Source organism: Triticum dicoccoides, chromosome 6B (genome assembly GCF_002162155.2).
Source record: "Triticum dicoccoides isolate Atlit2015 ecotype Zavitan chromosome 6B, WEW_v2.0, whole genome shotgun sequence".
In the NCBI taxonomy this organism is placed as follows: Eukaryota; Viridiplantae; Streptophyta; class Magnoliopsida; order Poales; family Poaceae; genus Triticum; species Triticum dicoccoides.
In genome coordinates, this window is record NC_041391.1 from 279,786,688 (window position 1) to 279,799,664 (window position 12,977).

The 12,977-nt window shown below is 52.2% G+C and overlaps 1 protein-coding gene across 1 annotated transcript; it reads left to right on the forward strand.

The window, feature by feature from the left end:
• Nucleotides 1–5,533: 5,533 nt before the first annotated feature.
• On the forward strand, nucleotides 5,534–8,604 carry LOC119326520 (cytochrome P450 734A2-like). Its single transcript, XM_037600157.1, has 4 exons — nucleotides 5,534–6,065; nucleotides 6,517–6,740; nucleotides 6,852–7,511; nucleotides 7,666–8,604. The coding sequence occupies exons 1-4, from the start codon at nucleotides 5,738–5,740 to the stop codon at nucleotides 8,158–8,160; spliced, it is 1,707 nt and encodes a 568-aa protein (XP_037456054.1). The 5' UTR covers nucleotides 5,534–5,737; the 3' UTR covers nucleotides 8,161–8,604.
• The last annotated feature ends 4,373 nt before the right edge of the window (nucleotides 8,605–12,977 follow it).

Sequence of the window (12,977 nt, forward strand, 5' to 3'; positions counted from 1 at the left end):
TCCAACCAGGATTCCCAATCCTAGTTGGGGTCCCCTTCCTTTCTAAGAAGGGGGAGAGGGAAGGAGTAGGAGAGGGAGAAGGAAAGAGGGGAGGCGCCGCCCCCTCCTAGTCCAATTCGGACCTGCCAAGGGGGGGGGGGCGGACACCCTGCGGCCCTCCTCTCCTTTCCACTAAAGCCCATTAAGGCTCACTACTTCCCCCGGGAGTTTCGGTAACCTCACGGTACTTCGCAAAATGTTCGAACCCTACCGAAACCTTTCCGGTGTCCGAACATAACCTTCCAATATATCAATCTTTATGTCTCAACCATTTCGAGACTCCTCGTCATGTTTGTGATCTCATCTAGGACTCGAACAAACTTCGGTCATCAAAAACACATAACTCTTAATACAAATCGTCATCAAACGTTAAACGTGCGGACCCTACGGGTTCGAGAACTATGTAGACATGATCCAGACACATCTTCGATCAATAACCAATAGCGGAACCTGGATGCTCATATTGGCTCCTACATATTCTACGAAGATCTTTATTAGTCAAACCGCACAACACCATATGTTGTTCCCTTTGTCATCAGTATGTTACTTGCCCGAGATTCGATCGTCGATATCATCATACCTAGTTCAATCTCATTACCAGCAAGTCTGTTTTACTCATTCCGTAATGCTTCATCCCGCAACTAACTCATTAGCCACATTGCTTGCAAGGCTTATAGTGATGAGCATTACCGAGAGGGCCTGGAGATACCTCTCTGATACACGGAGTGACAAATCCTAACCTTGATCTATGCCAACCCAACAAACACCTTTGGATACACCTATAGAGCATCTTTATAATCACCCAGTTACGTTGTGACGTTTGATAGCACACAAGGTGTTCCTCCTGTATTTGGGAGTTGCATAATCTCATAGTCTGAGGAACTTGTATAAGTCATGAAGAAAGCAGTAGCAATGAAACTGTAAAAATCATAATGCTAAGCTAAAGGATGGGTCTTGTTCATCACAGCATTCTCTAATGATGTGATCCCGTTCATCAAATGACAACACATGTCTATGATTAGGAAACATAACCATCTTTGATTAACGAGCTAGTCAAGAGGCATACTAGGGACACTATGTTTTGTCTATGTATTCACACATGTACTAAGTTTCCGATTAATACAATTCTAGCATGAATAATAATCATTTATCATGATATAAGGAAATATAAATAACAACTTTATTATTGCCTCTAGGGCATATTTCCTTTAATTTTATGGTGTGGCTATGTTTCACTCGACTGAGATTTAAGAGAGAGAGAAAAATTTGAAAAGAAAATTTTGCACGGATCTTCATGTAAGATCTGACGGATATATATAGCATCGACTGAGACTTATAGCAAGACTGATATAAATATAATGACGATGGCAGTGGATAATAATTGCCTTATATATTTAGGAAGATAATTAAAAATGCCACATGCGGCAACGCCTGGAATACACAAGGGCAGAAGAAGAAGGAAGACACAGACAACGATCTGGGTCACTACTCTCTACTTTCTTGATGTGTTGCTGCAGGGTGCGGAGTTCCTCCAACACCTTTCTTCATCGCCTCCACGACTAGTTCTCACGGCGAGCAGCGGTGATCTCTTTCATATCCTCAATACATTGCTTGGTAGCATCCACGGATTCCTCCACCAGTCTTTCTTTCTTGATGCGGAGCATGGCATTCTTGTCCATAAGTTTCTTTACAATGACACCCGTCTTCTTCAACAAGGCAGTGGTCTCCTCGTGCTGCTTTGCCCTTCTGGCGATCTTCGCCCTCAGCAGGTCGCGCTTGGTGCGGAACTTCTCCTTGTCCTCCTTAGTCCCGAATGACGCCGTTAGAATTTTCAAATGAGGCATTCATCTCATCCTGCAGCTTCACCCAGCCAGGATCCGATCCATCAGGTTATCGAGCATAGCACGCATGCGCTTGTTAGAGTCCTTGCCAGCACGCGAGAGATCTTCCCAGGATGCCGCGGCGCGGGAGGACCTCTTTGCTGCATCCGTGACACAGTGAGACATCTTTGTTGCTTCCGCGGCGCGGCCAAACAAGTCTGCTGTTTTGACGGTGCGGCGGGACCTCTGTACTAGTTCGGCGGCGCGGCGGGACCTCTGTGCTGCTATGGCGACGCGGCGGCACATATCGGCTTCTTTTGCGACAAGGCGAGACATCTCTTGTGTTTTTGCTTCCATGCTCGCCTCTCCTTGATAGTAATTTCTCGACCCAGAACTCATGTAGGCCATGGCAGACGCAAGGGAATGACGATGAAAGACTTGTTTGTTTTTGTTGATGAGGCATCGAGGAGGAATGTGCAGTCATCTTGGAGTTGGTAATATTTATAACCGAGTAATACACTGCTAAGTCAGAAGCAGTTTAGGTTTTGATCGGTGCGAATAGGTTTGCAGTTAAATATAGCGTGGTAATTTGGAATGTGACGGGAAGCAAGCTCAAAATTTATTGACGGTTCTAGTTTTGAAGTGCGGCACGATTCCCGGATGGCGTAACGTGGGCACGCGTTCTAGGATGCGTATGTGGCGTTTGGACCATAGGATGCACCGCGATCGGCGGTGTCATCACACGACTTGTTCAATCAACCGTGCCCGCGCGTTATTACCATCACACGCGCTTTTTATTTAAAATGTGTTATCGTCTAGCGCACACACCTTGATCTATCTGACCGTTTCTGTTTGTTGTGCCTAATTGCAAACCGTTTATCTCTGTGAAGTGTATGCCATCTATCGCACACACCTTGATCTGGCTGACCGTTTTTATCGTGTTGCCTAATCAAAAACAGTTTATCCGAGTGAACTGCATGCCTTATATCGCACACACATTGATCCGGCTGCTCGTTTCTGTTGTGTTGCCTAATCACAAACAATTCATCCGAGTGAACTGTATGATGTATATCACACAAATCTTCATTGGCTGACTGTCTCTACTGTTATGCTCATCACAAACAGTTTATTCGAGTGAACTGTATGCCACGCATCACGCACGCAACTATAATCTGAATTGCGTTTGACATCTTTGCCATCGCAAACGTTTTGTATCTTTTTTGACGGTTTTATTACATCACCATTTGCAATTAATGCATCGCGCACAGTTTCGTCGAAGGGTCTCTAATTATAGTGTCGCGTTAGTAGCATCCTGTAGTAGTGTAAGTTGTCTGGGCCTCACCTGTCATAAGTTGCCTTAGCCCCAAATGTCAGGACTTTAACGCGTTGCCGTTGTGGGGAGAGAGTGGCCCGACCCCACCTGTCAGGATAACACGCGACCTCACATGTCATAAGTTTCCTTGGCCCCACTTGTCATGATATTAAAGTGTCACCACTCTGGGGGAGAGAGTGTCTCGACTCCACCTGCCAGGAGATAACGATCAAAGGCTTTAACTAGACGGCAGTGCTCCTTTTGAGTTTTTTTGAGCTGGTGGAGGAGGAGGGGAAATGTGAGCAACGTTAGTTGCCTGGGCTAAAACCATTGTTGAGGAAATCGGTAACTGGTAGCTGCTCGGTCGGCTTGGGACTAGTGATTAATTGGTGAATCGACCTATTAACTAAATTAATTGGTCGACCATTAATAGGTAGATTAAATAGGAATTGCCAACATATATCTATTTTCTATGTATTATACCATATGCTCATGCTCTCAACTATGTAATATAACAAAATATGCTACTGGTCGGTCGAACCCTAACTATTGAGGAGCAGGAGGGGGATGGGAGGGTTACAGGAGGGAAATTTGGGCTTTATTACCCACAAGCTAATGGGTCAACAATGATTAATTGGTCTAACAGCCGATTAATCGATCTAATTGGCCAATTAATCGTCCTGACAAGTTAACCTGGAGGCAACAGGGGCGACTCCGGTGTTGGATTCGCGAGCAGCAGGAAGGGCGGCGTCCCTTGCCTATGCGGCGGCGGCCAGATCCATGGTCGGCATGGTGCTCTTCCCCTTGGTGTAGTCTATGCCTGGAGATGGGCGACGGAAGCCGCGGATCTGGTGTCCCGTCCAGATCCGCCCCTGCGTGGCAACCGGTGGTGCATGGAGGACCGGTGAGGGGCGGCTGGAGGCTCCCTGCCGGCATGCCGACGACGTCTTTGGTCACAGCAAAGCTTCGTTCGGTTTCAGTCAGCTGCGAGATCGGGAACGTGATTTCCGGTGAAAATCGCGTCGACTACGATCATGGCGGACGATGGCGGCGTCTATGACGTCGTTCCCTTCTTGAGGCATAGTTGTTGTAGGTCAAGGCGCCCCACTCCTGATGCTCCGGGGAAACCCTAGATCTGGGTCTACCGGATCAGACGATGATGGCACCTTCGATGTCGTTGTCCCTCCTGGGGGCATCGTTTTGGTGCACGTGATGGCTGGAGGGGACAAGAGGAGGTGCGGTGTTACATCTACCGCAAGGCCGACGGCGGATCCCGGCGGCATTGGCGTCGCTGAGGTTTGGCGATGGGCGCGTATTGGAAATGGTCTCACGTAGGAGGAGGAAGTTGTCTGGCGTCATGGTTGCGTTGATGGCAGAGAGGCCTGACAAGGTCGGTGCATCAGTTCTGCTCTGAGGATGGACCAACCTGTGGTTGGATGGTTAGAGAGACTGTGGTATCCCCAGCCCACAAGGGTTCAAATCCTGGTGCTTGCATTTATTTCTGGATTTATTTCAGGATTTTCGGCGATGCGCATTCAGTGGGAGGAGACGTTCCCGTCGACGACGAGGCGCCTACGGTGACTTCGTAAATCTCAAGATGATATGCCGGCTCAGTCTTTCGGAGACGCTCATAGGGATAAGGTGTGCGTGTGTGCGTTCATAGGAGTGGGTGTATGCGCGTGTATATGAGCGCTTCTGTCTGTACTGAGGTTCAAAAAAAATATGACCAAATTTACCTTTGATCTATGAAAAAAAGAAAGCGTGTATATCAATATGCATTTCGTGCTTGGAAAAATGCGGAATGGACTTGTTCGTTTTTTGCACACCAAACCAAACCAAACCAATACGCCTTCCATCATCTAACACGGTCAATTAAACAAGGGGTCTGTCTAGAACTCAGTCGACTGAGACTTAACCAAGTCTCAATCAAGTGACGTCAGCATAGTTTTTTTGCTGCAAGCGGTACGGCTAGATGCTACAACCGATGATGAAAAATGTTGCAACGGTTTTACAAGCAATGAAAATTGGTGCTGCAGCCGGTGTGATTAAAATGCTACAACCGTCAATGACAAATGTTACAACCGGTGAGACGATATGCTACAATCGATGAGGGACAACATGCTACAACCAACAAGACAAATGCTGCAACCGGTATAAAAAAAAGTTACAACCGTTGAGAAAAAATGTTGCATGGTCGAGGTCTCAGTCAACTGATTTTTAGCAAGCCCTTTAAACAAGAGTGCGAAATCCCTACTTCGTTGACTCTTTACTAACCCACCCTCAATCAAAACAAAAAGAAACAACGCACCCCTCTTCGGCTCTTCCCCGGCCCCATGGCCGCCGGCCTTCGCTTCTCTCCCCCTTCCTTCTCCTCCTCCGCACTATATAACCCCGCCCTTGCCTTCCCCTGTCATCCAAAACCCCGCGCCATTAGCACTGGCTCACGTACACGGGCTCCAAGAAACGCAGCACACGACCCAGAGAGAAGAAGGCATCGTCGTCTCCCGCCCTGCCTGCTCTGTTTCAAGAAACAAGAACCAGGGGAGCCGAGCCGACCACGGCGGCAATGGGGGACGAGATGGAGGCGGCGGCGTGGGCGTGGGCATGGCGCGGCTGGCTGACGTGGCGCGCGGCGGCCGTGCTGCTGTCGGCGTGGCTGGCGCTGCACGTGGCGGCGCGGGTGGCGGACGCGGTGTGGTGGCGGCCGCGGCGGCTGGAGGCGCACTTCGCGGCGCAGGGCGTGCGCGGGCCGCCGTACCGGTTCCTGCTGGGCTCGGTGAAGGAGATGGTGGGGCTCATGGTGGAGGCCTCCTCCAAGCCCATGTCGCCGCCCACCTCCCACAACGCGCTCCCCCGCGTCCTCGCCTTCTACCACTACTGGCGGAAGATCTACGGTGCGTCCCTCCCTCCCTCGTCGCCGCCGCTCATGCATACATACGCACACACACGTATAGGCATGTGTTGTGCAAGAATAGTATCTCAGCCAGCATCATCTGCCTGCGTCTCTGCTGGCTTAATTGCTCATCTTTTTGGGCGGTTTTGGTTGCATCTGCTTGTTGATCTGCTCCCTCCCTGTCCGATTTTCTGTTTGGCTCCTCTCTCTGTCTCTCTGCGCGTCTGTTTGTGACCAGGGCTCAGCTTTTGTCTCTTGTTGTCAGCTCACCTAGCTTATCTCTCTTTCGTTTGCGCATATGGGGTTTATGCCATTTACTTCGCTTCTTCCCCCTCACAGACACCTCAGTTTCCCCTCCCCCGATTGTTACTGCTGTGGTTCTTGCGTTGAATGGCAATTTCCATCTCCTTCTCGTCCTTTTCCTTCATTAATGGTTTTTGGTGACGATGCAGGTCCGACGTTCTTGATATGGTTCGGGCCGACGCCGCGGCTGACGGTAGCGGAGCCGGAGCTGATCCTGGAGATCTTCCTGACCCGCGCCGACGCCTTCGACCGCTACGAGGCACACCCCGTCGTGCGCCAGCTCGAGGGGGACGGCCTCGTCAGCCTCCACGGGGACAAGTGGGCGCTCCACCGCCGCGTCCTCGGCGACGCTTTCTACCCCGACAACCTCAACGTACGAACGCCGTGCTGCTCCCCTGTTTCCTTCTTGTTCGTGGCCGCGCTGGCGGTGCGTGCGACGGTTGGATAAACGGATGGCTGACGGGGACGTGGTTCGATTTTGCAGCGCCTGGTGCCGCACGTCGGCAAGTCGGTGGCCGCGCTGGCGGAGAAGTGGCGAGAGATGGCGGCGGCCGACGGCAGCGGCGAGGTGGAAGTAGACGTGGCGGAGTGGTTCCAGGAGGTGACGGAGGAGGCCATCACGCGCGCCACCTTCGGCGGCAGCTACAACGACGGCCGCGTGGTGTTCGGCATGCAGAGCCAGCTGATGGCCTTCGCCTCCGAGGCGTTCCGCAAGGTCCTCGTCCCAGGCTACCGGTTCATGCCGACCAAGAAGAACTGGCTGTCGTGGAAGCTGGACAGGGATATCCGGCGGAGCCTGACCAGGCTCATCGGCCGGCGCAGCGACGAGGCGGCCGCCGCCGTGAAAGCCGCCGAGGGTGAGAAGGCCGACACCGGGAGCTTCCGCGACTTGCTCGGGCTGATGATCAATGCCAGCCAGAGGACGACGCGGGCGCCGGCGGCGAAAGCGATCCCGGTACATGACATGGTGGAGGAGTGCAAGACGTTCTTCTTCGCCGGGAAGCAGACGACGACGAACCTGCTGACGTGGGCCACCGTGCTCCTCGCCATGCACCCAGAGTGGCAAGAGCGCGCCCGGCGCGAGGTCCTCGACGTGTGCGGCTCCGACGACCCCTCCAAGGAGCACCTCCCCGGGCTGAAAATGGTACGTCCTCTCCTCTCCCAGCACAGCTCTGCCGCCTCGATTCCGATTCGTTTCCATCTGCAGGAGAAATTTCAAACCCGCCGCAGAAGGGTATTTCGGTCATTTCATAAAGCGCTGACACACGGTGCATGTTCCATGTGTTTTCTCACGACAGCTGGGCATGATCATAAACGAGACGCTCCGGCTGTACCCGCCGGCGGTGGCCACGATCCGGCGCGCCAAGGCCGACGTGCGGCTCTCGGACGGGTGCATGATCCCGCGCGACATGGAGCTGCTCATCCCGATCATGGCCATCCACCACGACGCTCGGTACTGGGGCCAGGACGCGGCGCAGTTCAACCCCGCGCGGTTCGCCAACGGGGCGGCCAGGGCGGCGAAGCACCCGCTGGCGTTCATACCCTTCGGGCTCGGGTCCCGGATGTGCGTCGGCCAGAACCTGGCGCGCCTGGAGGCCAAGCTAACCATGGCCATCCTCCTGCAGCGGTTCGAGATCCGGACGTCCCCCAAGTACGTGCACGCGCCGACGGTGCTGATGCTCCTCTACCCGCAGTACGGGGCGCCGTTGATCTTCCGCCCGCTGGCATCGCAGCCGTCGGCGGATTCTACTACGTGCTCCTCTCCGAGACCCGAATTCTTGTGTCAAAACTGACAGAACGAGATGTTTCCACTAGACTAGAATAGAAGAAGGGCAGGAAGAGCTGTGGGTCACCATGGATGGACATTGAACCGCTCGAACGAAAATCATCATAGGACAAGCCCAGGCCAGGATGACCCAAACGCCCCTCGCCCTGTAGTAGTGTACATATGTGAGTCCAAGTGATAGAAAGAGCCAAGAATCACTAACTTTTTGTCCTGGCCTGTGTGTGGCCTGGGACCCGCCAGGTTGCCAAAAATGCCCTCCTTAACAGACCGGATCAGGCCAGCCTTTTTTAAGATTTGATGGCACACAGGAGAAAGGCCCCCACCTCTCCTCCTTTCTTCTTGTTGTGTTGCCCATGGCTTCTGGTGTATGTATTTGTACAGATGTTTATTCCGTCATCATCATCATCGCCCATCGGGAAAAAAACAAGTGAAAACGGTGTCATGTTTATAATTTCCTTGGAACCCTGTGTCTACCTTACGCGCGGCATTCTCTTCCTTTTACCGGTCTCTCCAGTGTGTGGTCGGTGATCCTGCCTCCATTATACAAAGAAGAAGAAAGAACTTGCCTAATTAACAATCCCGGTCCTGTCTAATGACTCGCTTTTTGTTAAAGAAAAGTCTAAAGAAAGTAGGAAATCCAAGCAAATTCAAAGCCAAGCAGAGGAGTCTAATTTTGTGCTTGTGCGGCCCACAGAACATTCATACGAAAACCAGATACTAGGATTTATTTGTCAAGGAACAGAGGCTGAATCGAGAGTGGACGTTTGGGGTGGGGCCGGCAGCCAAATCCCGGTGGGCACAGCCAGGGGAGCTAGCTGTCAGCCTGTCACTGCCGCAAGGAGCATTCCGAGCGGTTACGCAAACGGACAACGGAGGAAATACTAGTACTATACGTGGCTGGGCCGGAGGGAGGGAGAGGCACGCTGCAGCAGCTCTCTCTCGTGCTGCCCACCGGAAAAAACGGTGAGCGTCTGTGGGTTTTTACCGGCCCGACCCATGCGGCCATGCCAAACCCCCGTACCTGATTCGCGAGCTGAGCCGTTCTGCGCCCCGCAGTGGGAACGTGTGCGCTGAGTTTTTTTTTTCTTTAGAGAAGATGGTGTGCGCTGAGTTAGGCGAGCTACTGCGTTGAGATAGATTTACCAGCAACGCGTATTAGACCTTTTATTAGGTGCATTTGTCGCAATCCACGTCCTTGTTGTGGATTCGAAGGGTATACACGCGATTTAGACTGCGTTCGGCATCAAGGTAGATTATGATAATTCAGTTTTCCAACCAGCACGTCGAAGAAAGTTGGTCACTAGAACAAGAGTCATAAAACGGTGCATCAGCACCGATGAACCTCCATCTGCCAAGACGTCATTACGATGCTTCATTTGTCCTTACTTAGAATGTTGGCATTTCATAATGTTATTTATATGTGGATGCCCAACGAGTCATTGAGTAAAGAAACGGGAAGCCTATTATGTCTAAACGCGGATTTTTGCACTATGCATATTTGGTCCAGTTTTTATGAAGTTGCTCTCCGATGACCACTGGGTTCAATAGAAAATAAATGGAAATGTGGCCCAGCCCCCTCCTACTCCCGCCGTCGGCCACCGGCTGCCAAAGTTGATGTCGTTGTAGCATGGATCCGGCTCATGTCACTATGCCACCACATTTTATACTGCCCAACACTATCGCCGTGCATATATCATGTCCCTTTGTAAGGGCATCTCCAACACCGACTCGCAAACCTTCCGCAACTGTCCGAACCGCAAAAGTCATCCAACGCGGTCTTGTATCAGTCCGCTAGGCGGTCCGGACGCGATTCCTCCCGTAAACCAGAGACAAACAGGGAGAGATTTGTGGGAGTCCGGACACGCGGAACGTCGCTCTCCGCCCCCTAGCCCATCCAAAAGGAAGGCCGAGGCCGCACTTTTGTGGCATCCCGCATTGTTTCCGCGTCAAAATCCCTCACTCTCTTCTTCCACTCCACGTCGCTCTCCGTCCAATTCCCGCTCTTTCCTCCCACACTCCCCTTCCCTCCGCCGCCGACTCATGGAACCATCGAAGAACCTGCCGAAGGTGCCGGCGGAGGTGCCAGAGGATCCAAGCATCACGCTCGACCGGAAGATCAGCTCGGAGACGCGGCAAAATCGTCGCGTGGAGCGAATGCCGCAAAGGAGGAGAAGCTGAAGAAGCGTCTGGCCTCCGGTGCGCCTGGTGGTGGTGATGGGTGTGGTGGACATGGCGGACGAGGCGGTCGGCGAGGCCATGGCGGACGCCGCCAGACAAGCGCGCCCACAGTACAAATGACATCGTGGCCGGAGGCTTACAAGCCTTCGTACTACTACGACGCCAAGCAGCTCGCAACCCACGCTGATACGGTTCTTTACATCGTCGATGTTAACACGGTACCGCTCTTCTCCGAGTATTCTTTGCCGCCGCTTGTCCGGGCGAGGACAGCGGAAGGAGAGCATATGGGTGCCCGCATGTTGTTTGCTACATTGCCGGGAGCGGGGGAGCCAGCGTACGACGAGGACAGGGAGATGCTCGATATCATCCATGACAGAGGCGAGGGAGGAGGAGGGGGCTATGAGGACGGGCATGTGGAAGACTCAGATCCCACCCAGTCCGCAACTACCAACAGCAGCAGTCCTGCACCCTGACGGCCACGCAACAGTCCTACACCCAGACCGACGATGGCACACAACAACAACAACATTGGGCCGCCAGAGAGCAGCATCCAAAGGGGGAAGGAGGAGGAGGATGGTGACGATGATGATCCGGGTGATATAGTCCATGATCCAAAGAAGGGTAGAGGAGAAAGCTTCAACATGCGGGAGGACGAGCTGTTGTGGGATGCATGGTTGGCCACTAACCTCGATCCTATCCATGGCACAGAGCAAAAGGGCACAACCTTTCGAAGGAACATTCACATATGGTTCAATGAGCACAAGCATTTCACGCCCTACTCCGACGCGTTGATCCGCAACCGCGAGTGGAAGTCCCTCAACCATCGATGGTACACCATCCAAGAGGCCTTCTGATGTAGGGTGGAATCCTAAGGGCCGATCTTTCAATAAATGGAGGGATCCCACAAAGAACACGAGAGGGAAAACACTCAATCAACAAGTTCCAAATCACACATGTGCTAAATCCACATACACATAAGGAGATACAAAGATCCAAAGTCAACACAAGAGGATACAAAAGGTAGCTAGTTCATCCCAATCCCTGAAGGAGAGAGGTCTTGAATTCTAGAAGGATCTTCCCATGAAGGGGTATTGAATCCACTTGAGGGATCTTCTCACATGGAGGCCTTGATCTCCATGGGAGAGGTAAGTGGATGAGCAAATCTCTATCTCTATCTTTAGTTAATCCTTTGCTAACCCTAAACCATCCAAGTGAAGGGGTATTTATAGTCTAGGGAGAGAGAGGGGGGGGATACATGGGCCCAGGCCCGCAGGCTATGCACAGACAGGCGTCGAACGTCCGGTAGTTACCGGTTGTTCAATGGCTCGCGAGCGTCCGGACATCCGATGAACGTCGGACGTCCTGTGTCTCGGTTGTCTAGAAGGCTTCGGCCTTCTGGTAATTTCATACTATACTGGTGGCACCAGTCGTCCGGAGGCGGTCGGTCACTCGATCGGTGGAGGACGTCGGACGTCCGGTACTTCCCCTCACCCAGCCGTTGTAGCGTTCGTCGGGTGTATCTTCTGGCTGGTTGATCCTCCAGGCGTCGGACATCCGGTATGGACCGGTCGTACGGTGGCTGTGACTTGCTGTCAGCTCTTTCTCTTATTTCTCACGCTTGGTGTCCTCGCCATCTTGTCCATTGGTGGTAGCAACTTCATGGCCTTCCTCCAAGTACCTGATCACACACAAGGTCTCCGCTCGAGGTAGTAGCCATGTCTCACATGTGGAGTATGTAAGTTCGGAGAGGAGCCAGTTCACCTCGGCTTCGATAGCCCTTGCATGAGGTGTAGTCATTGGTCCGCGTGGTCTCTTGGGAGACGACGGTAGGTCCATGGGGATGACTGTAGGATGCTCCACATTTTCTCCCACCCCCCTGGGAAAGATCCAACCTCGGATCAAAATCCTCATCACCATGTAAGGGAGATAGATCCTTAATGTTGAAGATGGCACTCATGTTGTATTTGTCGCGTGAAATGTCGATCTTGTAGGCGTTGTTGTTGTAGCGTGATAGCGCCTTGAAAGGTCCATCGACACGAGGTAGTAGTTTGGACTTGTGCTCATTAGGGAAGCGGTATTTGTGAAGGTGTGGCCATACAAGATCACAGATGTTGAATACCATGGGGGTGCTTGTTGATGTTGAGCTTGGTCGTCAGTCGTTGTACTTGGCGCTCGATGGTGTGCCTTATATCTTCATGCACCTTCTTGAGATAGCTCGCTCGCACACTCACGTCCATGTTGATGCGCTCTTGTAGTTATAGCAGTAGAAAGTCCAATGGGGACAATGGGTTGAACCCGTAGACGACCTCAAAGGGGGACTTGCCGATAGTAGAATGTCGTGCTCAATTGTAGGCGTACTCGGTGATAGGCAGACATTCCCCCCACTCCCTGATGTTCTTCTTGATCAAAACTTGAGGAAGTGTAGATAGGGCTAGGTTTGTGACCTCTGTTGGGCCGTCGGTTTGTGGATGGCATGCCGATGAGAATAGTAACTTGATTCCAAGCTTGGCGCATAATGTCTTCCAAAAAGGAGCTAAGGAACTTGACGACGCGGTCCGACACAATAGTCTTGGGCACTCCATGCAATCTCAAGATTTCCCTACAAAAGAGATTTGCAACATGTGAAGCATCGTCTATCTTGTTGCA

What these genes read in the sequence shown, in the direction of transcription:
- LOC119326520 (XM_037600157.1), top strand. Translation starts at nt 5,738, where the DNA reads ATGGGGGACGAGATGGAGGCGGCGGCGTGGGCGTGGGCATGGCGCGGC. An exon ending in CTACTGGCGGAAGATCTACG is followed by an intron (nt 6,066 to 6,516) that starts GTGCGTCCCTCC and finishes GTGACGATGCAG; the next exon opens with GTCCGACGTTCTTGATATGG. An exon ending in TCTACCCCGACAACCTCAAC is followed by an intron (nt 6,741 to 6,851) that starts GTACGAACGCCG and finishes TCGATTTTGCAG; the next exon opens with CGCCTGGTGCCGCACGTCGG.